We start from the raw sequence: 24,937 nt of genomic DNA, 5'->3' as shown, positions 1-24,937 counted from the left end.
TAATTGTTTTAATATTTATTTTATTATTTTTTTTTTGAGAGAGAGAGAGACAGAGTGCAAGAGGGGGAGGGGCAGAGAGAGAGGGAGACAAAGAATCCGAAGCAGGCTCCAGGCTCTGAGCGGTCAGCACAGAGCCCGACGCGGGGCTCGAACTCCCAAACCGAAGTGGGACCGAGCCACCCAGGCGCCCCTGCACCCGCAGTGTAGAGCGGTCTCTGTCCTCCGTGGCGGCGGCGCTCCTGTTGATTCTTCGAGACTTGGCTCAGACCTCGTGTCTTCAGGAAGTCTTTCCTGACTCCCTGGTGTGGCTTCCCTGGGAAGCCGTGTTTCCCAGAAGCATCTGCTGTGTTTGTGTCACTTGTCAGTGCTGATCTCCTGCACTGAGTATGTGAGCTAAGGGATGGGAGGGTCCACCCCCGTTTCCTACGGTAGCCTCGGACACATAGTGGGTGTTCAGTAATGGGTGCTGAATGAATGAGTCAAGGACCGAGCGTCTTCCTGTCCACTCTCCATTTCTGCCCCCTGCCCTGGGCAGCTGTCCCCAGGGAGAACACAGGGATGATTTTAACCCGGCGTCTTGGATGAACACGCTGTCTACCAGCCGCTGCTCCGGGCTGCCCCGCCTCTCACCTGGCTGGTTCCCCCACATTGCCCCGCAGCACTGGCCCCCAGCCTTGGCCCTCCTCCAGACCGGCTCGCCCCTTTCTTTCACAGGGCTTGCCTTGCCCTGCCAGAGAAACCGAGGTACTGGGAGAATCTTCTGGATCACGGCTCCTGCCCTCCCAACTGTGTCAGCTTTGCTTTATCAGTGCCTGACTTTTTCTCGTCCCTTGGGTCTTCTGTCTGTTCTTCTCCCTCGAGGGGACCTTTGAAGGTCACTTCTCTCTGCCTCCTAAATCTATCTGTAGCCTTGATTTCTCCTCCAGGACATGGTCACGTACTTTCAAAACTACAGGGGCGCCTGGGTGGCTCAGTCGGTTAGGCATCTGACTTCAGCTCAGGTCATGGTCTTGCGGTTGGTGAGTTTGAGGCCCACGTCATACTCTGTGCTGACAGCTCAGAGCCTGGAGCCTGCCTCGGATTCTGTGTCTCCCTCCCTCTCTCTCTGCCCCTCCCCTGCTCTCCCTCTCTCCCTCTCAAAAACAAATAAACATTAAAAAAAACTTAAAAAATTTGAAACCGCAAATCTGTGCAAGTCAGACTCAACTTGACTGAAATCTGTCCTGGTCTTACTCCCCTCCTTCATGGGTGGCACGATTTCCCAGCCCTTAGGAGATGCCGCTTTGAGACCCGGGCTCGCTGTGATCAGACACCTGACCTTGATCCCCAGAACCCAAACTGCACATCTCTGGCCAGGCCTGGCAGGGGTGAGACGGCTGCTCTGAGCCTGACAGTGCTTACCTCCATTTACCCAGAGGAAAGGAACAGCCAGTTGTAGCCATGGGTGAACTTGACCTTCAGATTTGCCAACAGAAACTGGAGTCCAGGTTTCTATATGACATCCCTTGATTTTTTTTAATGTTGGCCTATGTTTGTTTTTCTTGATAGACCCGATTCTTTTTTTACAGCAGTGTTAGGTTTTTGGAAAAATTATGTAGGAGGTAGAAAGCGTTCCCGATGCCCCCTTCTGTCCTACCCCTTTCCCCTATTAGGAATAGCTTGCGTTGGTGTGGTACATTTGTTACAACTGATGAACCAACACTGATACGTCATTAACTAATGCCCGTAGTTACATCAGGGTTCACTCTGGTACATTCTGTGTGCTTCCGGAAGATATAATGTTGATGTATCCACCATGGCAGGATCATGCCAGTTTTTTTTTTTTTTTTTTCCATGCTTCTTGTTTTTGGAACACTTTGGAAGCCCAGACCCTCTACTTTCCACACTTTCCTCCCGCGACACGCCTCCTGTTCATTTTCTCCTCCCCACCCTGCAGGCAGCTCTTGCCTCTCTGAGCTCTGGAGCGGCCTATCCCTGGACAGGGACAGTGTGCTGTCACACTTCTCTCCTATCAGACGATGAAGTCCTTGAGGCACTCAGAGAAGTCTGAAAGCCTAGAAGCCTGCATCCTCAAGGACAGGCCTTGAGTGCTTTGGAATTGGCTCCGTGCTTGGATGTGTGCTGGGTCCGGGGCTTCCAGGGAACAGGCTTTGGGTGCAGTTGGCAAGTGACAGAGACCTGGGCAAATCTCAAGTTTCAGTGGCTGCAGGGAGGGGAGAGGAGGTGTCTCAGCAAGGAGGAGAGTTGAGGGCAAACTGTCTGGATGCTCGAATCCTTAGTAGGAGCGAGCGGAAGTCTCCGGAGGGAAGGGAAGGAGGCTTGGAGCCATCACGAATGCGATTAGTGGCCTTATGAAAGCGGCCTGAGATGGCTTCCTTGCCCCTGCCCCCGTGTGAGGACACAGCAAGAACTCTGCACCCAGAAGAGGGCCTTCACCATGACCCCCAAATGCTGGCGGGCACCCTGATCTTGGACTTCCGGCCTCCAGAACTGTGGGCGATAAGTGTCTGTGGTTTATAAACCCTCTACTCTGTGGGATTTTGTTAGAGCAGCCTGAATGGGCTAAGCCAAAGTGTGTATATTTGTGATTTATATTTTTCTGGAAGATTTGGAGAAAATAAAATGTTATATTAATACAAACATAGTTAAGTGATTCTCACGTTTTCTTTTATCTATTTAAAAAAGTTTTTTTTTTTTTTAATGTTTTATTTATTTTTGAGAGAGAGGCAGAGCGTGAGCAGGGAGGGGCAGGGACAGAGGGAGACGCAGAATCCGAAGCAGGCTCCGGGCTCTGAGCTGTCAGCACAGAGTCCGACGTGGGGCTCGAACCCATGAACTGTGAGATCATGACCTGAGAAGAAGGCGGACACCCAACCAACTGAGCCACCCGGGTGCCCCCACACATGTTCTCTTATAGATACTTTTTTCATTGAGGTAAAAGATGCATGACATAAAATTTACCATTTTAACCATTTTTAAGCGTAAAGTTCAGTAACATTATTTATAATCACCGTGTTGTGCACGCATCGTCACTATCCATTTCCAGAACATTCTCAACATCCCAAACAGAAACTCTGTACCCATTAAACAACAACTTCCCATTTACTTCTCTCTCCAGCTCCTGGCAACCTCGATTTTATCTTCTGCCTCTATAAATTTGCCTCTTCTAGGTACCGTGTCTAAGTGGAATCGTATGGTATTTGCCCTTTTTTAATCTAGCTTATTCACTTAGCATAGTGTTTTTCAGGGTTCCTCCACGTGGTGGCATGGGCCAGAATTTTATTCCTTTTTAAGGCTGAGTACTAATCCTGTTGCACGCGTGTGCCACACTGGGTTCGTTCATTTGCTGACGGACGCGCGGGTTCCTTCCACCTTTCGGGTATCGTGAATCCTGCTGTCCGGAACAGGGGGGTACAGCTATCTGTTTGGTGCCTGCTTTTAACTCCTTTGGGTATATGCCCAACAGTGGGATTTCTGGATCATCTAGTAATTCTCTGGTTAATTTTCTGAGGAGCCGCCATATTGTTTTCCATAGTGGTTGCCCTGTCTTTCCATTCCCCGCCAGCAATGTGCCCAGGTTCTAGCTTCTCTACATCCTTGTCAACACTCGTTGTTTGTGATCATGGTCACGCTAGTGGTATGAAATGGTATCGTACTGTAGTTTTGATTTACATTTCCCTAAGGACTAGTGATGCCGAACTTTTCATGTGCTTATTGGCCATGTATATGTGTGTGTGTGTGTGTGTGTGCGTGTGTGTGTTTTTTTTTTTTTTTTTTTTTTGAGAATGTCTACTCAAGTCCTTTGCCCATTTTTGACTTGGGTTATTTTTGTTGTTACTGACTTGTAGGAGTTCTTTATGCATTCTGGATATTAATCTCATCAGATATGTGGCTTCTATATTTTCTCCCATTCTGTTTTTCACTCTGTTGACAGCAGCCTTTGATGCACACCGAAAAAAGCTAATTTTCACATGCATTTTTAAAGGTAAAAACGCCTGTCCTGTCTCCAGGTTCCCCCACTGGCTTCTCATGAAACCTGAACTCCTTCTGTTAACGTTGCTTCTTTGGGTCAAGTGTGGGACCTCTTGTCCAAAATCCCATTGATGAAATTCATGCATCCAGTGGCAACTTGGATTAGAGACCTCTCAGGAGCTTCCTGATCTCATGTTTCTAGTTTTCTAAAGCAAGCATGGGAAAAATTCCCCACCAAACAGCCTTCTTTGTTTTTGCTACATATGCCCAACTATGAGTTTTTTGTTTTCCAGCATAATTTTTTTTTCAGAAAAGAGGAAGTGGCATAACAGTTGGGTCCATCCAGAGTTTTTCATATTCGGGGCCACTGCATTCCCTTAGTTTTGAACAATGGCCTGGCTGTATGGGCTGTTTGGGAAAGACACTGTAACCTGAAACTCTCCCCATCCATGCTTGTTTGGGATCCTTCCAGAAGGCACCTGACACACACAATCAAAGAGACAGAGAAAGAGAGGCAGAAGAAAAACAATGTAATACAGATGGAGATTTATTCCCAGGTACATGGTCTCCCACTTGTAAGAACTGGTTTTGTTATAAAGGAGACTTTAATTTTTTTTTAAAGTCTATTTATTTTTGAGGGAGACGGAGACAGCATGAGCAGGGTAGGGGCAGAGAGAGAGAGAGAATCCCCAGCAGGCTCCGCACTATCACTGCAGAGCCTGACGTGGGGCTTGAACTCATGAAACCGTGAGCTCATGACCTGAGCTGAAACCGAGAGTCTGACGCTTAACCGACCGACCGAGCTTAACTGACCAGGTGCCCCTTGTTATAAAGGAGACTTTAATGATCCCTTTAAAGAGCAGAGTAGGAAGATGGAGAGAGTAGCCACTGCAAACTTAGCCAATCCAATTGCTCATTTATAATTTCTGTATTTCATCAATTCCTACGTATTGTTGTAAATGTTTATTTTTGCAAGAGAGAGAGTGGGGGAGAGTGGGCTCCACACTGACCGAAGAGAGCCCCATACGGGGCTTGAGCTCATGAATCCTGAGATCACGGCCTGATCTGAAATCCGTTGCTCAACCGATTGAGCCACCCAGGCGCCCCTTGTTTTCTTTACAAGCTCTGAAATCGGGAATCCTTTCCAATCAGTGACGTCATCCCCTGATTGTGATTGGCAGCATTTTTTTCCCCGTCTTACTAGTACCCAAAATAGTCGTGTGACTGCCAGCGGAGAGCGTCTGAGTGTATTGAGATATGGTCTTGGGCTCTATCAGTATTTAGAAGTACCTGAGAGCCAGGGGATCCCCCCCAACCTCATGGCCAGGTGGCCTGTGAGAGTCTGTGGCTGAGTTCTGCCACCATCCGCATATTTTTCAGCAGGTGCAAAGCAGTAGGATGGCCTGTTTCTGCAGGCAGGTGAAGTCCCAGCAATCTGCCCTTTTAGGAACGCTTCTGCGCACCTTTTCTGAACGTGTGAGTGAAGTTCGTGCAAATGTGTCTAGGGGCCTGCGTCAGCCGGACTTCTTGCCGGTTTTTGGCCCAAATTCTCCCTACTGGGCTCACCTGTCGCTGTCTTTGCTCGTGCAAGAGGGGGGGCACCTGGGCAGTGCCTCTCATCAGCTCCCAGGTCTCTATTCCATTCGTTTCTCCAATTAAACAACACCCCTTAACGCTAAGTCGCAAACCCTCTTAGGTGGATCGGAAAAAGCCCCAGTTGCACCTAAGGTGTGGCCTCTGAAGTGTGAGTGTTTCAAGATGCTAATTAATCGCCACCCCAGGGGTGTGGGTTAAAACTAACATTTCCGTATCACGCTGTCTGTGCGAAGCGTTTGAAAGCAAATCACAGGCAGCATAATACCAGCAAATGAATACTTCGGATTTAGGATACGTCTTATAGCAGCGGCATGAAACGCAGCTTCTCGGAGCACAGACTTCCAGTCACCCAGAGGGAAATGAGAAGGTTTTGCACGTCAGCTGTGTTAGTCATTCCAAAAAGTGGCTGTAGTTACGAGGCTACTGTCGTTGAAGATGCATATGAAGACTTTGAATGTGCGTACTTCTGTGAAATGTGAGTGGAAAAGCAGTATTTTAAAATTATTACGTTGGGGGGCGCCTGGGCGGTTCAGTCAGTGGAGCGTCTGACTCTTGACTTCGGCTCAGGTCATGATCTCGAGGTTCCAGAGACGAGCCCCAAGTGGGGCTCTGCACTGATGGTGTGGAGCCTGCTTGGGATCCTCTCTCCCTCTCTCTCTGACCCTCCCTCCCCACTCTCTCTCTGTCTCTCTCAAACTAAATCAACATTTAAAAAAATAATAATATAATTTCCAGTATTTCAAACAGCAGCTTGGTTCGTTGTCTCTTTCTTCAGAGACCTAAAACCAAGATTGAAGAAAACCAAAAGGCTTCGGATCGTGCTGAAATCGAGGCACAATGTCAAGTTTTGCCGATATGTCAACAGTATATTGGTGTTCTATATGAGATTTCATTTGCGTGAGGGTTCCACAGCTAAAAGATAGGTTTTAAAACAACTAAAAAAGGGGGGGATGGGCTATAACACACTCTCAAAGATCTGCAGACTTTTTCTGAAACAGCCCTAAAAAAATGGTTGCTTTTTAAAAATAGTTGTATGTTTTTATTTTATTTTTGAGAGAGAGAGACAGAGTGTGAGCGGGGGAGGGGCAGAGAGAGAGGGAGACACAGAATCCGAAGCGGGCTCTGGGCTCCGAGCCGTCAGCACAGAGCCCGACGCGGGCCTCGAACTCACAGACCGTGAGATCATGACCTGAGCTGAATGAAGTCGGACGTTTAACCGACTGAGCCACCCAGGTGCCCCTGGTTGTTTTTTGTTTGTTCTGTTTGTTTTAAAAAGGCAAATCATAACGAGATCACCATCAGATTTCAGGCTAGTCCGTGCAGGTCAAGAGCAAACAAAATTAATGCGAGGTGAAATTTGAACCTGACTGCCTCATCTCTATCAGGCTAGTGCTCCGTCCATATTCCTGAAGGTCCTTCCCCCCTGGAAACTTTATGCTACATACTGTGCATCCTACACAGGCCTTGAGGACTCAGCCAGCAAACCCGTAACCTCCCAGATATGTCTACGTGTAAGATGGCTGAATATAAGTCAGACTGTTTTCCCTCTAAGAGGGACCAAAAAGTGCGTAACTTCTGGGGATATCAATGAACTAGTACACAATCGGTCTCTAACATTAATTTATTAATGTGGTCAGGCGTATTAGAGTCCCTTCCAATATATTAATTTTTTTAATTTAAAAAAGTTTTTTAGAGCGAGTGTGGGTGGGGGAGAGGGGCAGAGGGAGACAGAGAATCGTAATCGGGCTCCATGCTGAGCACGGACACGAGGCTCCATCCAGGAACTGTGAGATCATGACCTGAGCCGAAGTCAAGAGTCAGACGTTCAACTCACGGAGCCACCCAAGCGCCCCTACGTTCTGGTTTTTATGGTGTTGGTGAAATTGGGAGCTTGGCTTATGACGGAAAGTGGCCCCAGAGACCAGTGAGTTCATTTTCTGTTCAATTGTATCTGCAGTAATTAACAACGGCCACAACATTTGAAGCATTGGCCATGCTTTAGGACTTCCCGTGACCATCCAGGGATGTTTCGCCATTTCGACAAGCATAAAAGTTTACGTTTCAGGTGCCACATGGCAATGTTGTACCGGAAGAGTTCTTATTTCCTTGCCAGAAAAACATGACGTGAGAAATCTCCCGCTTTTGAAAGAGGAAGGTCAAGTCTTACCTGAGAGATTGTCTCAACCTGATCAACAGACAGGAATGGCCATCGTCCAGCCTCTAGGTCATCAGCATCATCATAAACACTCTGTATTTTCCATCGTCTCTCAGTAGCAAAGGGAAATTAAGTCCTAGTGCTTTGAATAACCTTGATTCAAATCTGAGTTCTACCAGCCGCCAGCTGTGTGATCTTGGGAAAGCCCCATAGCTATTCTATGCTTCCGTTTTCCTGCCTATAAAATACAAAATGAATTTTCCAACCTGAAAATTAATAATAATAGCAAGTGTTTGGGGTGCCTAGGTGGCTCAGTCGATTAAGCGTCCGACTCTTGATTTCGGCTCAGATCGTGATCTCACGGTTCATGAGTTCAAGTCCCGAGTTGGGCTCCGTGCTGACAGCTTGGAGCCTGCTTAGGATTCTCTCTCTCTCTCTCTCTCTCTCTCTCTCTCTGCCCCTCCCCTGCTCGTGCACTTGCTTTCTCTCTTGTTCTCTCTCTCTGTGTCTCTCAAATAAACTTAAAAAAATAGCAAGTGTTTCTTGGACCCATGCTTTATGGCAGGGCCCTTTACACAGGTTCTCTCTCTCTCTGCCTCTCTCTCTTTTTAAGTAGGCTTCACGCCCTGTGCAGAGCCCATCGTGGGGCTTGAACTCACGGCCCTGAAATCAAGACCTGAGCTAAGATCAAGAGTCAGATGCTTAGGGGCTCCTGGGTGGCTCAGTCGGTTAAACGTCGGACTTCAGCCCAGGTCATGATCTCACGGCCCGTGAGTTCGAGCCCCACGTCCGGCTCTGTGCTGACAGCTCCGAGCCTGGAGCCTGTTTCAGATTCTGTGTCTCCCTCTCTCTCTGACCCTCCCCCATTCATGCTCTGTCTCTCTCTGTCTCAAAAATAAATAAACATTAAAAAAAATTTTTTTAAAGAAGAGTCAGATGCTTAATGGACTAAGCCACCCAGGTGCCTTAGTTCTCTTTTTTAATTATAATGACACCCCCATGAAGAAAGTGCTACTGTTACTTCCATTTTACAGATAGGGAAACCGAGGCACAGGAGTTAAGTTCCTTGCCCAGGGTTGCACAGGAAATGGCGAATGAGCCTTTGAACGCAAGTGGCCTTTGGTGACTAGCTTATTTTCCTTATTTCCTTTCCACCCAGGCCCTTATCCACTCTGCCTCGCCTCCTGAGACGGCCATGGTGAGGATAAATGAGATGGGGCAGGGGAACAGCCCGGGCTTGGTGCAGAGTGGGTAAGAGTTTCCCTCCTTCTCAGGGCGACTTTTGCCAGCCAGTTGGGTGCTTATCCGTCTCAGCTCTCTCTTTACACATTTCTTGGGGACGGTGACTCTCTTACTAATCTTTTTGTTCCCCTGTGTTGTAAAAGAAGAGAACGTACAGAGGATGCCTACACTCCTCTACTCTGCGTGTCACAAACCTATACGATTTTTATGTTCCCTAAGGTCTCAGCTTTTCCTTCAAGCTGTAGCAGCCGACGGAGAACAAGCACCTAGGCATTTAGCCTTCCCCTTACTTGCCGCGTGATAAACGCGCAGTAAGCGGTGACTGAAGGAAGAAATCGGTGATTCCGGCACTATGATTATTGCCGATGTTGGAAGTTTAGTCTGGTCATCCTACCTGGATGGTGTGTGCTGGGCGGGAAGGGACCGTTTCTTTTCCTTTTCTTGCCCGTGACACTGAGGCTACTCTAGGGAGAACCGGAGGACCGAGATGGGCAGGTCTGTGGAGGCTTTCCTGGTGTGCTTGGGGTCCCCCCAGTACCGGACCTTCCGTTCGTGTCCTGCCACTGGGTGAATTCATGGTGCTTCCGGGAGTGGGGGAGTCTTGTTGATTTAGGCCTGCAAAACCGAGAGAACCGTGGCCTGCTCACATCGGTGTTGTTTGCAAAGTACTAATCTGGGGGGAGATCGGGTGGCTCCGTCAGTTACACGTCCTGACTCTTGATTTCGGCTCAGGTCATGATCTCACCGTTTGTGGGATTGAGTCCCGGGTCAGTCTCTGCGCTGACAGCTTGGGATTGCCCCTCGCCCCGCCCCCCCCCCCCCCACCTTGCACTCTCTCTCTTTCTCAAAACAAATAAACTGGGGCGACTGGTGGCTTAGTCAGTTGAGCGTCTGACTTCAGCTCCCGTCATGGTCTCGTGGTCTGTGGGTTCGAGCCCCGTGTCGGGCTCTGTGCTGACAGCTCAGAGCCTGGAGCCCGCTTCGGATTCTGTGTCCCCCTCTCTCTCTGCCCCGCCCCCACTCGTGCTATCTCTCTCTCTCTCGAAATAAATAAACATAAAAAAATAAAATAAATACACTTAAAAAGCATTAACTTTTATTTTTTAAACCTGGGTAAAATGTACATGTGTACATGTGCTTTAAGAAATTATTTTCTCAGGGCGCCTGGGTGGCTTGGTCGGTTAAGCGTCCGACTTCGGCTCAGGTCATGATCTCACGGTCCGTGAGTTCGAGCCCCGCGTCGGGCTCTGTGCTGACAGCTCAGAGCCTGGGGCCTGTTTCGGATTCTGTGTCTCCCTCTCTCTCTGCCCCTCCCCTGTTCATGCTCTGTCTCTCTCTGTCTCAAAAATAAATAAACGTTAAAAAAAAAAAAAAATTAGGGGCGCCTGGGTGGCGCAGTCGGTTAAGCGTCCGACTTCAGCCAGGTCACGATCTCGCGGTCCGTGAGTTCGAGCCCCGCGTCAGGCTCTGGGCTGATGGCTCGGAGCCTGGAGCCTGTGTCTCCCTCTCTTTCTGCCCCTCCCCCGTTCATGCTCTGTCTCTCTCTGTCCCAAAAATAAAAAAAAAAAAAAAAAAAAAAATTAAAAAAAAAAAAAAGAAATTATTTTCTCAAAAAAGCATTTTCTTTATTATTCGGTAATGTGGAAACATTACATAAGTTTTTACTGTGGTAAACTATGCACAACATGAAACTGACTGTTCTGTCCATTTTTAAGTGCATATTTCAGTGACATTACATTCAGAATGTTGTGCAACCATCACCACTACCTGTTTCCAGAACTTTCTGTCATCCCAAATGGAAACTCAGTACCCATTAAACAATACCCCATTCCTCCCCCCACAAGGCCTCTAATCTACATTTTGTCTGTGTGAGTTGGCTCACTCTAGGTGCCTTGCATGAGGGGAACTGTACAATATCTGTCTTTTTGTGAGTGGCTTATTTACTTTGGTGTGATGTTTTCAAGTTTCACTCATATTGAAACATGGAGCAGAATGGCATTACTTTCTTTTTTAAAAATTTTTTTAATGTTTATTCTTTTTTAAAATTTTTTTTAATATTTATTTTTGATAGAGAGAGAGAGAGAGACAGAGCATGAGTGGGGGAGGGGCAGAGACAGGGAGACACAGAATCGGAAGCAGGCTCCATGCTCTGAGCTGTCGGTACAGAGCCCGACGTGGGGCTCGAACTCACGGACCGCGAGATCATGACCTGAGCCGAAGTCAGACGCTCAACCGACTGAGCCACCCAGATGCCCCTAATGTTTATTCTTGAGAGACAGAGCACGAGTCGGGGAGGGACAAAGAGAGGGAGACACAGAAACCAAAGCAGGCTCCAGGCTCTGAGCTGTCAGCACAGAGCCCGACGCGGGGCTTGAACTCACGAACTGTGAGATCATGACCTGAGCTGAAGGTGGGTGCTTAACAGACTGAGCCACCCAGGCGCCCCTTACATCAGTGTTTTTGAAAAAGAAACAACTTTATGACGATGAAACATACATTGTATGTTGCACCATAGTCCCAGATAAGAACACATAGAACGTAAAGGACTACACAGTAGGGAACAAAAGTATAAGCTACAGAAACCAAAATACACTTCCGTCCCGAGCGCGAGCGGCACTGCTGGGACAAATGGTGTGAAAGAAACATTTGCTGAAGGCCCAGGACGACCTGGCAGTACCTGCTGAGTTGCCAACCATCCCGGGAGGGTCCTCCCCAGACACCTGGGCAGGTGGCTTTGCTTGCAGGCAGACGAGGTTGGTGCCACACGAGGGAGGTGCAGGAAAGGTCTCTGGACCTTCAGGGGGAAGGACAGAATTCCTCTGGGGGAGCTTTAAGGAGGTGGCAGATTTCCACCCGGCGATAATGGGGGCAGGAGAGGCGTTAACTAAACTCCTAGCGCCGCCCTTTCTTGGCTAAGCCCAGCTTGGATGCTTCTGTTTCTTAGGCCTGGATTCCTCTTACTCGCAGCTGTTAAGCAGCCTTCATCCTGCCTTTAAACGGCCTTGTTCCTGGGACTTGCTCTGTCTCCCAAAAGTGCCTCCGATTGGCCTGTCTGGTTCTTTTATGTGTCATGGGGCAGCCACGCTCCCGGGAGCCTTCTGGAAGAGCTGCTTCTCTTTGGGTGACCCGGGGCCTGACTCCTGCCTTCCTCTGCCCACTGGGGGGACCCAGACTTGAGATCACGCTGTCCGTCCAAGGGCAGCACCCGACGCAGTGGAGAGTCAGCCTTTCCAGCTCTCCCCTCGCTGTGCAGCCTTGGGAAAGTCACCCCACCCCTCTGACCCTGATGTGCAACACAAGGGGACCGGGTGGCCTCCACGGCCCTTCCAGCTCTACAATGTTATGATTGCCCATATTATGATTTAATGACCTCCCCCCAGCGCTCTTGGGATAAATGACTCAGCGGTCTGATATTTTTGCGGCTGGTTTTAAGGAAGCCTGATGATTTTGCCATGACAGGCGAGTTTTTGTTCCGTGGTTCAAAGTCTGACGGTCTTGGTCCAGCTGGAGTTAGGCGGGGGCTGACCGGATTTCTTCACGCTGGCCTCTTTCAGGGGAGCATCCTGGGCACCGGCTGCTGGCCAGAGGCACCCCGGGCCATGTCAGAACTTTGAGCAGGTGACAGAGAGCAGTTGTCACAGCCTCAAGATGCTGAGCCTGAAGCTCCCCCGGCTGTTTCGCATCGACCAGGTGCCCCAGGTATGTGCTCTGGTTCCGGGGAGTTCCAGGCGGAGGCCAGGGCATGGTGTCTGCACCGGAGTGACTACTCTGTCTTCAGTCAGCCTGTTCTGTGTAGGCCTATTCTCTTTTTATTTTCATTAAAACATTTTTGTTTAGGTTGATCTATTTATCCTGAGGGTGAGAGCAAGCAGGGGCGGGGCGGAGAGAGAGAGGGAGGTGGAGAATCCCGAGTGCAGAGCCTGATGTGGGGCTCGATCTCATGAACCCTTGAGATCAGGACCTGAGCTGAAATCGAGAGTCGGGGGTTCAACCGGCTGCCCCCGGCCCGTTCTCTTCAAGAAGGCCCTCCCCGACTCCCTCGGGGAAGTAGAGCTTCCTGTTTCCCCACCTCCATGGCACCTGGAAACAGAAGTGGTCCTGAAACTGTCTGGGTTGTAACCCCCTCCCTGTGACATCTGTATTGTATCGGGAAGTCATTATTGAGATTACACTTTCTAGCTGAAGAGAAGAAGCCAGTGGCACCTGACCGGGTAGAAGGTGTCTTGGGGACCCTCCCTTGGGTGCTTGAGAGCAGGCCAGGGGTGGAGTCACCTCGCGTGTGGCCTTGCCGTTGTCCTTATCACTTGTGGGAGGCTCAGGCCAGGCCTGGCCGGGAGGGGGGGGGCGCGGGGGGGGTGAGGAGGGTTGTCAAGAGGGCCTTACCCCCTCCTGTCGTGGGCTCCCGGGGCCGGGAACTCACACGGGGCCACCCCGAAAAACCTGGTACACGTCGATACGATAACCTGCATTTGTAATAGGCCTTAGGCGAGGCCACCGCTTGTGAGCCACGGCAAGCTGAGTGGAAAGGAGGTGTCCCTTCTGTCTGTGACATCCTCCAGATGAAACGTCCCACCCTGAGATAACACTTGCTCATTTTCGGTCAAAAAGGAAGGAAAGTTGACACTGAGCTCAGGGTGCGACCAGATGATGTTTTCTTTCCAGGGCAGGAGGGGCGCACCAGCTTGCCGTGGCTCAGCACCAGGCGTGGAAGATTAGGAGCAGACCCACGGCCAGACTTTGTCCCGAAAGCCCGTGAAACTAGGTGACTGCAGCAAGGTGGCACAGGGGTGGCACGATCGGACACGAGGCAGAGGACGGACAAATGAAAAATGAGGCTGGCCTCGCAGGACGCTGCCAATCAGGGCGCCCCCTCTGTGCTGCCGAGGCTGTGTCTCCTCCTCTGTGATTCACCACTCAGTTCTGCCCACAGAGCACTAGTGGCTGTGGTTAGTGGGAGCACGGGGTGATTCTTTGATTCATTCACTCTTGAAATGTTTCTTGCCTGCCTGCTGCGTGCAAGGTGTTGCTCTGTGGGGGGACTCAGAACAATCGGGTACGAATCCTGCCCCTGAGGACTTAAACATATGCAGGAGTGCTTCTGTTGCAAAGTGGGTCGGGGTGTGTCCCAAAAGACCCGGAGGAGGGTTGGTCCCTTCCGTCGTGGGAGAGGAAAGGCTCAGGGAAGGCCGCATGATCTTTAAGATGAGCTTGAGGGTAGGTAGGATGTGGGAGGCGGGGAAAGCATACCAGGTGGAGGGACCGGTGTGGGCAGAGGCCTGGATAAGGGAAACCACCGGGCAGGTGTGGGGACTCTGGGAGGAGGGATTATGGGTTCTGCTGAGATGTCCCCCTGGGTGTTTTGGTCAAGGTTGGGTTCAGAGTATGTGCCCAGGAAAGACATGAAGGAGAAGTGAAAGTCTCAGTGGGCGCTTTGGGGAGCGATGTGGGATTCGGACAGTGGAGGTGACAGTATCCTTTTTTTTTTTTTTTTCCAATGTTTTTGTTTATTTTTGAGACAGAGAGAGACAGAGCATGAGCAGGGGAGGGGCAGAGAGAGAGGGAGACACAGAACCCGAAGCGGGCTCCAGGCTCCGAGCTGTCGGCACAGAGCCCGACGCGGGGCTCGAAGTCACGGACCGTGAGATCGTGACCTGAGCCAAAATCAAGAGTCGGATGCTTAACCGACTGAGCCACCCAGGTTCCCCTAGAAGGTCAGTTTATTTGAGGATTTGCTGGGAGTAGGGAACAAGCAGTTTTTGCTTATTAAGACAGATGCAACCAGATTGAGAAAAATGCGTGACGTGCATGAACATTTAACACAGACGTGGTACAAACACCGAGCTTACTTTCGGGGGGCTCCGTGGGTTCTGATGCTCAGTCTGTGGAGTGACCTTGGACAAGATGTTTCATTTCCCTACCTCAGTTTCTGCACCTGTAAAGCAGGGTGATGAGAGTGTCTGCTTCCTGGGGTCACGGGGAGGATTAGAGGAGCCCAGCACATGGTGAACAGTCAGTAATGTTGCTGCCATCACCTGTTTCATACGGAGGCCCCGGATAGCCTCTCCCTTTGTATATCAATGAGCTGTGTGGCCTGGGCGACTTCCCTACCCTCTCTGAGCCTCACCCATCAGAGGGGGCCAGAGCACCACCTCCCGGCATCGTCAGGGCTATAATTCCGGCACATTCCTGGCCGAGAGATCGCTCCCAGGAAAGGACAGCTTGTCCCTTTCCTCAGAAGGTGGGATTTGGGTATGTGACTCAGAATTTCTAGCCTCCTTTGTGCCTAAAAACAGGTCTGGGTACTTTAGGGAGTTGTTAATGACTGCAGGGATCCTTATATATTGTTCTTGACTTGAATTAAAAGGAATGCTTGGGCGCCTGGGTGGCGCAGTCAGTTAAGCGTCCGACTTCAGCCAGGTCATGATCTCGCTGTCCGTGAGTTCGAGCCCCGCGTCAGGCTCTGGGCTGATGGCTCGGAGCCTGGAGCCTGTTTCCGATTCTGTGTCTCCCTCTCTCTCTGCCCCTCCCCCGTTCATGCTCTGTCTCTCTCTGTCCCAAAAATAAAAAAAGTTGGAAAAAAAAAATAAAAAAAATAAATAAAAGGAATGCTTTTGGGGAACCTGGGTGGCTCAGTCAGTTAAGTGTCCAGCTCTTGATCTCAGCTCAGGTCTTTTTTTTTTTTTTAATTTTTTTTTTTTTAACGTTTATTTATTTTTGAGACAGAGAGACAGAGCATGAACGGGGGAGGGGCAGAGAGAGAGGGAGACACAGAATCGGAAACAGGCTCCAGGTTCTGAGCGGTCAGCACAGAGCCCGACGCGGGGCTCGAACCCGCGGACCGTGAGATCATGACCTGAACCAAAGTCGGACGCTCAACTGACCGAGCCACCCCGGCGCCCCCCCTTTTTTTTAATGACAGCTCTGTTGGAAAATAATTCACATGCCTCTCGAGTCCTCCTTTAAAAGTAGCTCCGTGGGTTATGGCACACGAGACGTATGTTGCACAAAACTATCACCACGGTCAATTTTAGAACATTGTCATTACCTAGAAAGAAACTGTGCCAATTAGCGGTCGTTTCCCACTTGCCATGGCAACCACCGATCTCTGTGGATTTGCCTGATCTTGGTATTTCATATAAATGGGACCACACAACAGGTGGCCTTTGGCAAATGGCTTCTTTCCTTTGGCACGATGCTTCCAAGGTTCGTCGATGCTGTACCCTGTAGGGCTGCCTTTGTTTTCATGGCTGAGTGATATTCCCTTGTGTGGATGTGCCCGTTTGTCTATTCATTCGTTAGGTGGTGGACACTTGAGTTTCTGTTTTGAATCATGCTACGGGGGACATCTGTGGACAGGTTTCTGTGTGGACATGTTTCCGGTTCTCTTAGGCACCCCCTCAGGAGTGCAATGTTGGATCACGTGGTGACTCTGTGCTTAACTATTTTTTTTTTTTTATTGTAGTACAATATAGTTAACCTAAAGTTCACCGTCTTAACCAATTTTAGGTGCAGGGTTCAGCGGTGTTAAATATATGCAAATTGTTATGCAACTGCCCCTGCCGTGTATCTTCCATAATTCTTTTTATCTGAAGATAAAACGGAAACTCTCTACCCATTAAACAATAACTCCCCACTTGCCCTGTCCCCCTAGCTTCTGAAAACCATCGTTCTACTTCCCAGCTTTATGATTTCGACTCTTCCAGTGCCTTATAGAAGTGGAATCATATGGTGTTTGGTTTTTTTTGTGACTGCTTTATTCATTTCACTCGGCGTGGTGTCCTCAAGGTTCATCCCTGTTGTATATGTCAGAATTTCCTTCATTTTTTTTAAATTTTTTTTTTTAACGTTTATTTATTTTTGAGACAGAGAGAGACAGAGCATGAACGGGGGAGGGGCAGAGAGAGAGGGAGACACAGAATCTGAAGCAGGCTCCAGGCTCTGAGCTGTCAGCACAGAGCCCGACGCGGGGCTCAAACCCACGCACCGTGAGATCATGACCTGAGCCGAAGTCGGACGCTTAACCGACCGAGCCACCCAGGCGCCCCTGTGAATTTCCTTCATTTTTAAGGCCGGATCATATTCCATTGTATCGACACACCACATTTTGCTTATTCATTCTTCCATCAGTGGATACCAGATGACTTCTGTGTTGTAGCTGTTGTGAGAAATGCTGCTATGAACCGAGGTGTGGAAATATCCCTTTGAGATCTTGCTTTCAATTTTTTGGGGTATACACCCAGAAGTGGAACATCTCATTTCTGCAAAACAAACAGGCAGCTGGGATTTATTTTAGGGATTGCATTGAATCTATGGATTAATTTGGGGAGCATTACCATCTTAACAATAGTAAGTCTTTTAATCCATGAACATGGGATGTCTTTGCATTATATTTAGGTTTTTAATTTCTTTCGGTGATATTTTGTAGTTTTCAGTGTACAGGTCTCACACCAGTAAAAGTATTTATTAGGGGCACCTGGGTGGCTCAGTCAGTTACACGTCCAACTCTTGGTTTCGGCTCAGGTCATGATCTCACGGTTCGTGGGTTCGAGCCCCACGTTGAGCCCTGTGCTGGCAGCACTGAGGCTGCTTGGGATTTTGCCTCCCCCTCTTTCTACCCCTCCCCCCCGCTTCCACACGCTCCCTCCCTCTCTCTCAAAAATAAATAAACATTAAAAAAATCATAAAAACAAAACCAGAATTTGTTAACTTTATTCCAAAGCATTTTATCGTTTTTGATATTGTTGCACATGGAATTATTCCCTTAAATTCTCTTTCAGATTGTTCGTTGCTAGTATATAAAAATAAAACTGAGTTTGGTATATCGATAGATCCTTCAGCCTCGCTGAACTCCTGTATTAGTTCTAATAATTTTTTAGTGGGTCCTTTCGGATTTCCTATATGTAAGATTATATCATCTGCAAATATAGTTTTGCATCTTCCTTTCCTATTTAGATGCCTTTTTTTCCTTTTCCTTGTCCAGTTGACCTAGCTAGAACCTCCACTATGATTGACACTGCATAGAAGTGATGAGAGCAAACGTCCTTGTCTTGCTCCCGATTGTAAGGGGAAAGTATTTCATTTCCTACCACGAGGTATGTGAGCTGTGAGTTTCTCATAGGTGGCCTTTGCTGGGTTGAAGAAGTTTTATCCCTATTTTGTTGAGCGTCTTCTTGTCATGAAAGGATATTGGATCTCATGAAATGCCTTTTCTGTGTTTTTTGACACAGTTGTGGTTTTGTTTCTTTTTTTTTTTTTTTCCTCCTCTGAATGAATCTGGTCAGTTTGTCTCTTTTCTTTCTGGTTTTCAATAATTGAGAATATTGGGGCACCTGGGTGGCTCAGTCGGTTAAGCGTCTGGCTTCGGCTCAGGTCACGATCTCACGGTCCGTGGGTTCGAGCCCCGTGTTGGGCTCTGTGCTGACCGCCCAGAGCCTGGAGCCTGTTTCAGATTCTGTGTCTCCCTCTCTCTCTGCCCCTCCCCTGCTCATGCTCTGCCTCTCTCTGTCTCAAAAATAAATAAAAACATTAAAAAATTTTTAAATAAAAAAAAATAATTGAGAATATTAAATTCTACCTGAAAAAAGGTGGATTGGTGGCTCAGCGGAGCCACTCTGTTATGTATTTTATATCTCTAATGTCCGTTATTTGTTACGATTTTCTTTCCGTTTTGGGTTCCTTTTGTTGTGCCTGCTCTAACTTTTTAAGTGAATCACTCCGCCTTCTAATGTAAACAACTGAGTACGTATTATCTCCTTTAAGTATGGCTTTAACTGCAGCCCACATATGCTGTTTGAATTCCTTTCCTCTTTTTTTTTAAGATTTTTTTTTTTAATTTTTTTTTTTTAATTTTTTTTTTTTAACGTTTATTTATTTTTCAGACAGAGAGAGACACAGCATGAACGGGGGAGGGGCAGAGAGAGAGGGAAACACAGAATCGGAAGCAGGCTCCAGGCTCCGGGCCGTCAGCCCAGAGCCCGACGCGGGGCTCGAACCCGCGGACCGCGAGATCGTGACCTGAGCCGAAGTCGGACGCTTAACCGACTGAGCCACCCAGGCACCCCAAGATTTTTTTTAATGTTTATTTATTTTTGAGCGAGAGCAAGCAAGGGTAAGGTCAGAGAAAGGGGGACAGAAAGTCCAAAGCAGGCTCTGTCTGCACTGACGGGCTGACAGCCCCCGATGTGGCGCTCGAACTCACGAACCGTGAGATCACAACCTGAGCTGAAGTCGAACCCTCAACCGACTGAGCCGCTCAGGTGCCCCTGTTTGAATTCATATCTAATTTCTGTTTTGATTTCTTATGTAATGTGTAATTGCTTAGAAGTCTATATGTATTTTTTTTTTAATTCCCAAAAGTTGGGAGTTTTTGTTATCGATTTAATTTAATTGATTGTGGCCTGAGAATGTCCTCTGTATCATTCCCATTTTTGAAATTTGTTCAGAATACATTATGGCCTGGCACGTGATCAATTTTCATAAATCTTCTAAATGTACTTGAAAATAATGCATAATCTTCAGTTGTTGGGGGCAGTATTGCATATATGTCCTGTAATATCCAATATTTTTATATTATTACTAATTTTGTTCTGCTTGATCTAGTCATAGTTGAGATATGTTAAAATCTTCCACCGTGGTGGCAGATTTGTGAATTACTCCTGTGGACAAGTCATTTGTTTTTTTTTTTTTAAGTAGGGTTCACACCCAGTGTGGAGCCCAAGGCAGGACTCGAACTCATGACCCTGAGATGAAGACCTGAGCCGAAATCAAGAGTTGGACGCTTAACTAGCTGACCACCTACGCATCCCCAGTCAATTTTTGCTTTATAGATTTTGAGCCTATGTTTTTTAGGTACATCCAAATTTATATAATATCTTCCTAGTGAAGTAAATTTCTTATTATTTTGTAGTGATGCTGTTTCTGTCTAGTTCTGTTTTCTGTCTTAGAATCTCTCATAGTCAAATAACGACCCAGCTTTGTTGTTTTTGTTATTTGTCTGGTTTATTTCTTTCCTTCCTTTGACTTTTAATCCCTCTCTGCCCTTATATTTTAACTGTATCTTGTGTAAATGGCACATAGTTGGATTTTACCAAGTTTGATAATATTTGTCATTTCACTGGATAGTTTAGTCTGTTTATATTTATAAGGATTATTGATGTATTTCCATTCATTTTGATCATCTTATGTGGTTTCTAGTTATTGTCTCTATTTCCTTTCTTGCTTTCTTTGCATTGAGTTTTACATCCTTATTTCTTCCTTCCTTTTAACTTTTGATTTTCTCCTCCACTTGTTTCACAGTTAATATGCTCTATATTGATTCATTTAGTGGTTACTGTAGCTATGGTAATATGAAACGTTGGGCTAGGCAGGAAGGGCCAGGCCTCAGTTGATCACACAGAATGTTCTGGAATGGGGTTGGTCCTTCAGACTTGTCCCAAATGAGAAAAGGAGGCTAGGATTTCGTATCATCATCAGTGGATGCGTGCTGCCTCTGGGCAGGGAGTATAACGTGGTCACTGGGGTGGCCTTTGGCCGATAGCAGTTCCCATAGAGGGACAAGTGGCTCAGCTCTGAAGGAGGGAAGGGTTCCCTCCTAAGTGCATCATAGTATCCACCACCAGGCACTCTGGGTAGATGTAACATTAACCAGAGATAGTCTCATGGCCCCGACCTAACTGCCAAAAAGGCTGAGAAAGGTCAGAAAACACACGGAATATTTGGCCAGCTGTCTCTGCCATACCTAACTTCTTGGATCTCAGGACCGGCAACATCAAAAACATTCTGGAAGCTTATCAGTTTGTCTTCATAGATCACAACAAAACCGTTGTATTTTTCTCCTTTGGAGAAATATACCGTGTCTCTTATTTGGTTTTAAAAAAAATTTAATGTTTATTCACTTTTTGAGAGAGAGAGAGAAAGAGAGAGAGAGAGGGAGGGAGAGGGTGGGGGAGGGGCCGGGAGAGAAGGAGACACAGAATCTGAAGCAGGTTCCGGGCTCTGAGCTGTCAGCTGTCAGAGCCCGATGCGGGGCTTGAACTTGGGACAGCACGATCATGACCTGAGCTGAAGTTGGACACTTAACTAACTGAGCCACTCAGGCGCCCCAGTTTTTCATAGTTTCTACCCCTTAATCTCTCTGGACTGCTTTCTTGGAATCTGTTTTCAGTTGACTAATTTTCTCTTCGGCTAGATCTAGTCTGCTATTTATCCCTTCAATGACTTTTTACTTCAATGTTTCTTAGCCTCCAAATGTTATCTTGGGTCCTTTCCCAGTCTGTTTGTTTCTCGTTCATATTATTAAGTCATTCCTTTAAACATATTGAACACACTTATTTTATATTTCAATATCTGCTCCTTGAGCTGTCTAGCATCTATGGTTCTTGCCATGTGTGACACCTAGTGTCGTTTGCTTGTGCCTGCTTGCATTGAAGCAGAAACTCCCCAGAGAGGATTTGCATTTGCTTTTGTTACGGATGGGAGGGAGCCGCACAGCTTCCACCTCTATTTATTTGTAACCACTTTAATTTCTCCACTTGAGATTTCTTGGACCATAGAGGTCAGTGTGGATTTGGATCAGAAGCCTGTATGCAATCTAGCTGGTCGTTCTCAATTCTGGGGAGAGATTGTTTCAGGGAGACAGCTTCCTTATTATTTCTTTCTGCCTGGTGGGGTTTATTTCACATTCCCTTGCCTTTAGAGTCCTAGCCTTCCTGGCAAGTCTGCCTTTGATGGGCCTTAGGGTTCATCTCTTATTTGCAGGGTCTGGCAGCAGAAACTCTGATGCTGAAGGCAGCTTACCGCACGGGGCTCCTGGGGGCTTTGCGATGCTCTTTCTTTTGTGCCATTTTGCTGATACGCTTATCCGGCTTTCGATGCAGACTTCATCCAGCACTTTAGTTGTTCTAGTCAGAAGGATCTTTCGTGACATCTAACTGACCATCGTTCGTCCCAAACCAGAGGGTCTCCAACCATTCTTCCAGGTTCTTCCTCCCTTACTCTGGGCCCAGTGACCTCTTGCTCCTGAAAACTTTGATAACACTTAGCATTTCCACCGACTATAGCAATCGCTGGTTTCACTAGGGCGGATGCAGCGAAGTGTGATGGGCTTTGCGAGCGAACAGACTAGCGATTGCCTCTTGCTTCTGCTATGAATTATGGCCTTGGAAACTCCTCTCGTTGAACTTCAGTTTCCTCCTCTGTAAAACGGGGGTCTGTATCTTACAGTCTCCTCGTGATGATCCGATAAAACAGGCTGTGCTCCTAACGTGCGCTGGGTCTGAATCAGGAGAACCATAGCGACCACAGACCGCATGTCTGAATGTGAAAGTTACATATGGAGCTGGCAAACAGTTAGGCAGAATGGTTCTGTTCTCTCTTGACAAATATCCCGTCATAATCCCAAAAGAGTATATGTAAAGCTCTAATTTTTGTACAGTGAAAGCAAAATATCAAAGACAACTAAACTTAACTATTGTTGTACATATCTGGATGTTACGTTGATGCATTAGTGATGTTTGGATGAGTAATAAAATAAAAACATGTACAATTTGGTAATACAAGCCGGTTAAGCATCTGACTTCGGCTCAGGTCATGATTTCGCGGTTCATAAATTCGAACCCCTCGTCAGGCTCTGTGCTGATGGCTCAGAGCCTGGAGCCTGCTTCCGATTCTGTGTCTCCCTCTCTCTCTGCCCCTCCCGACCTCAGGCTCTGTCTCTCTCTCTCTCAAAAATAAACATTAAAAAAAATGTTTAAAAACCATATGCAATTTATAAATTAGTACGTTTAGTCCATAAGATTTATTTTTTGCCTTTATTTCGGCAAAATTATGGGTTATCTTGCTATAATCAACATTATCATATAATTAGTGCTCTGTTAACAATGATTCCAAATTACACCATTGTTCTTGAGTCACTGAGTCTTTTTTTTTTTTTTTTTCTTTTTAATTAATTTCATGTGGGAGAAAATTCTGGTGAGTTTCTGCTCAGTTCTGCTCAAGTATAGTAACTGGAATTATCAAAAAATGTTCTTGGGGTGCCTGGGTGGCTCAGTCAGTTAAATGTCAGACTCTTGATCTCAGCTCAGGTCGTGATCTCAGGGTCATGGGTTTAAGTCCTGCGTTGGGCTCTGCACTGGGTATGAAGCCTACTTAAAAAAAAAAAAAAGAAAAAAAAAATATATGTACATATATATATTGCATATATATGCATATGTATGCATTCTTAAAGCCTTATTTAGAATCAGAAGTGAACTATAAATTCTACATATCAAGTTCAAGCATAATGAAATTGCATATAATAATTAAAGTTAAGAAGAAAAATTATTAAATATTTAAATTTAATATATACTACCATTTTTATATGGCTCTCTTTACTCTCTTTTAAAACAATATATAGACCCATACAGTACTTAAATTTGATTTTTTTTCAAGAAAAAAGTTACAAAGAAAACTTCAAATAGCAATATTTTGCTTAGTCAAAATTATACTGTATAATGTTCAGAAAAGTAATCTGCATGGAAGTTAATTTCCTGCTTATTTGTATGCGAATCTTCTCTTTCATTGTCCACGGACGTTTTGTTTCTTTTTTTGAGTTTTGTTTCTTTTTTTGAGTTTTGTTGTGTTTAAATGTCATTTTTGTTACATATTTCACATGTGGCTCCTTTGGCTTAGGAAAATCCTCTACGTATCTATGATAATAAATATGTACTTTGAGTCCCGTTAGAAGTGAAATAGCCAAACCTTGATTTTCTTTTTTAATTTTTTTAACATTTATTCATTTTTGAAAGGCAGAGAGAGACAGAGCGCAAACGGGGGAGGGCCAGAGAGAGAGGAAGACACAGAAACAGAAGCAGGCTCCAGGCTCCAAGCTGTCAGCACAGAGCCCGACGCGGGGCTCGAACTCAGACCACGAGATCATGACCTGAGCCGAAGTCGGCCGCTTAACCGACTGAGCCACCCAGGCGCCCCGATTTTTTTTGTCTTTTGAAGTAGGCCTCACACCCAGTGTAGAGCCCAATGTGGGCCTTGAACTCACCACCCTGAGATCAAGACCTGAGTTGAGATCAAGAGTCGGATGCTTAACCGACTGAGCCACCCAGGCGCCCCAAACCCCAATATTTTTGTAGGCTTTTGCTAACAACATCCCATAATGAATACCTGTGAAGAGCTCAGACTCGCATTAATGCCATTTCGTCCCAAAGATGGGGCTTGCTCTGTATTTGAGGACCCTCTGTTTCATTGATTTCTTTCCATCACCTTGCATCTTGCCTAGATTAAATCTAGGAGTTTAATGGCATTTATTTGGCATTCTCATTGTGTGAATGAGAGTAGTTTATGGTCACCTTTGATGAGTGTTTCCGCAAGATGTCCCATGCTGGAGAAGATTCAGAGAACGCCACTCATCATCTTTGAACTGTTCCAAAGGAAGTCCTCAGTCCCCCTCGGAAGAAACTGAGACCGTGGGTGGCCATTTATTTCCAGCTCTAGGATTGCTTTTGGAGTTTTGGTCAAATTCTGACCTTATGTTCGTTTCCTCTTGTTGCCACAACATATTACCACAAATTGGGTGGCTTTCAAAAAGAGGATGAATTTATTGTCTTACAGTTGTGGAGGTTAGAAGTCTGACATGGGTCTCACTAGGCTAAACTCATGGTGTTGGTAGACGCTCTAGGGGAGAGTCTGTTTCCTTGCGTGTTCCAGCTTCTGGAGACCACGTGTGTCCTTGGCTCCTGGCCCCTTCCTGCACCTTCAGAGCAGGCAGGTAGCATCTCTGACCATTCTTCCACGGCCACATCTCCTTTTCTTCTGCCGCCTCCTCCTTCCTTCCTTTAAGGACCCTGTGATCACACGGCACTCACCTGGATAATCCAGGCAATCTCCCTATTTTAAAGCTAGCTGATTTGCAACTTTAATTCCATCTGTGACCTTAATTTCCCTTTTGCCGTGTCACCTTACGTAGTCACGGTTTCTGGGATT

At 46.9% G+C, this 24,937-nt stretch overlaps 1 protein-coding gene across 6 annotated transcripts in view; it reads left to right on the top strand.

Annotated features, from left to right (window-relative positions):
- PAQR5 (progestin and adipoQ receptor family member 5) overlaps window positions 1-24,937 on the top strand; it is a 72,096-nt gene that overhangs the window by 21,265 nt on the left and 25,894 nt on the right. For 4 of the 6 annotated variants that reach the window (XM_042941558.1, XM_042941555.1, XM_042941556.1 and 1 more), the window contains one exon: window positions 12,520-12,664. In XM_042941558.1, the coding sequence (XP_042797492.1) occupies window positions 12,614-12,664 (51 nt within the window). In that variant the 5' untranslated portion in view covers window positions 12,520-12,613. Of the gene's footprint in view, window positions 1-8,903; window positions 8,975-12,519; window positions 12,665-17,943; window positions 18,058-24,937 lie in introns of those variants that run through there. The other 2 variants (XM_042941553.1, XM_042941554.1) reach the window with 2 other exon arrangements.

This window comes from Panthera leo, chromosome B3, assembly GCF_018350215.1.
Source record: "Panthera leo isolate Ple1 chromosome B3, P.leo_Ple1_pat1.1, whole genome shotgun sequence".
In the NCBI taxonomy this organism is placed as follows: domain Eukaryota; kingdom Metazoa; phylum Chordata; class Mammalia; order Carnivora; family Felidae; genus Panthera; species Panthera leo.
Note: the sequence above shows the minus strand (reverse complement) of the source record. Positions and strands in the feature narration are given on the sequence as shown.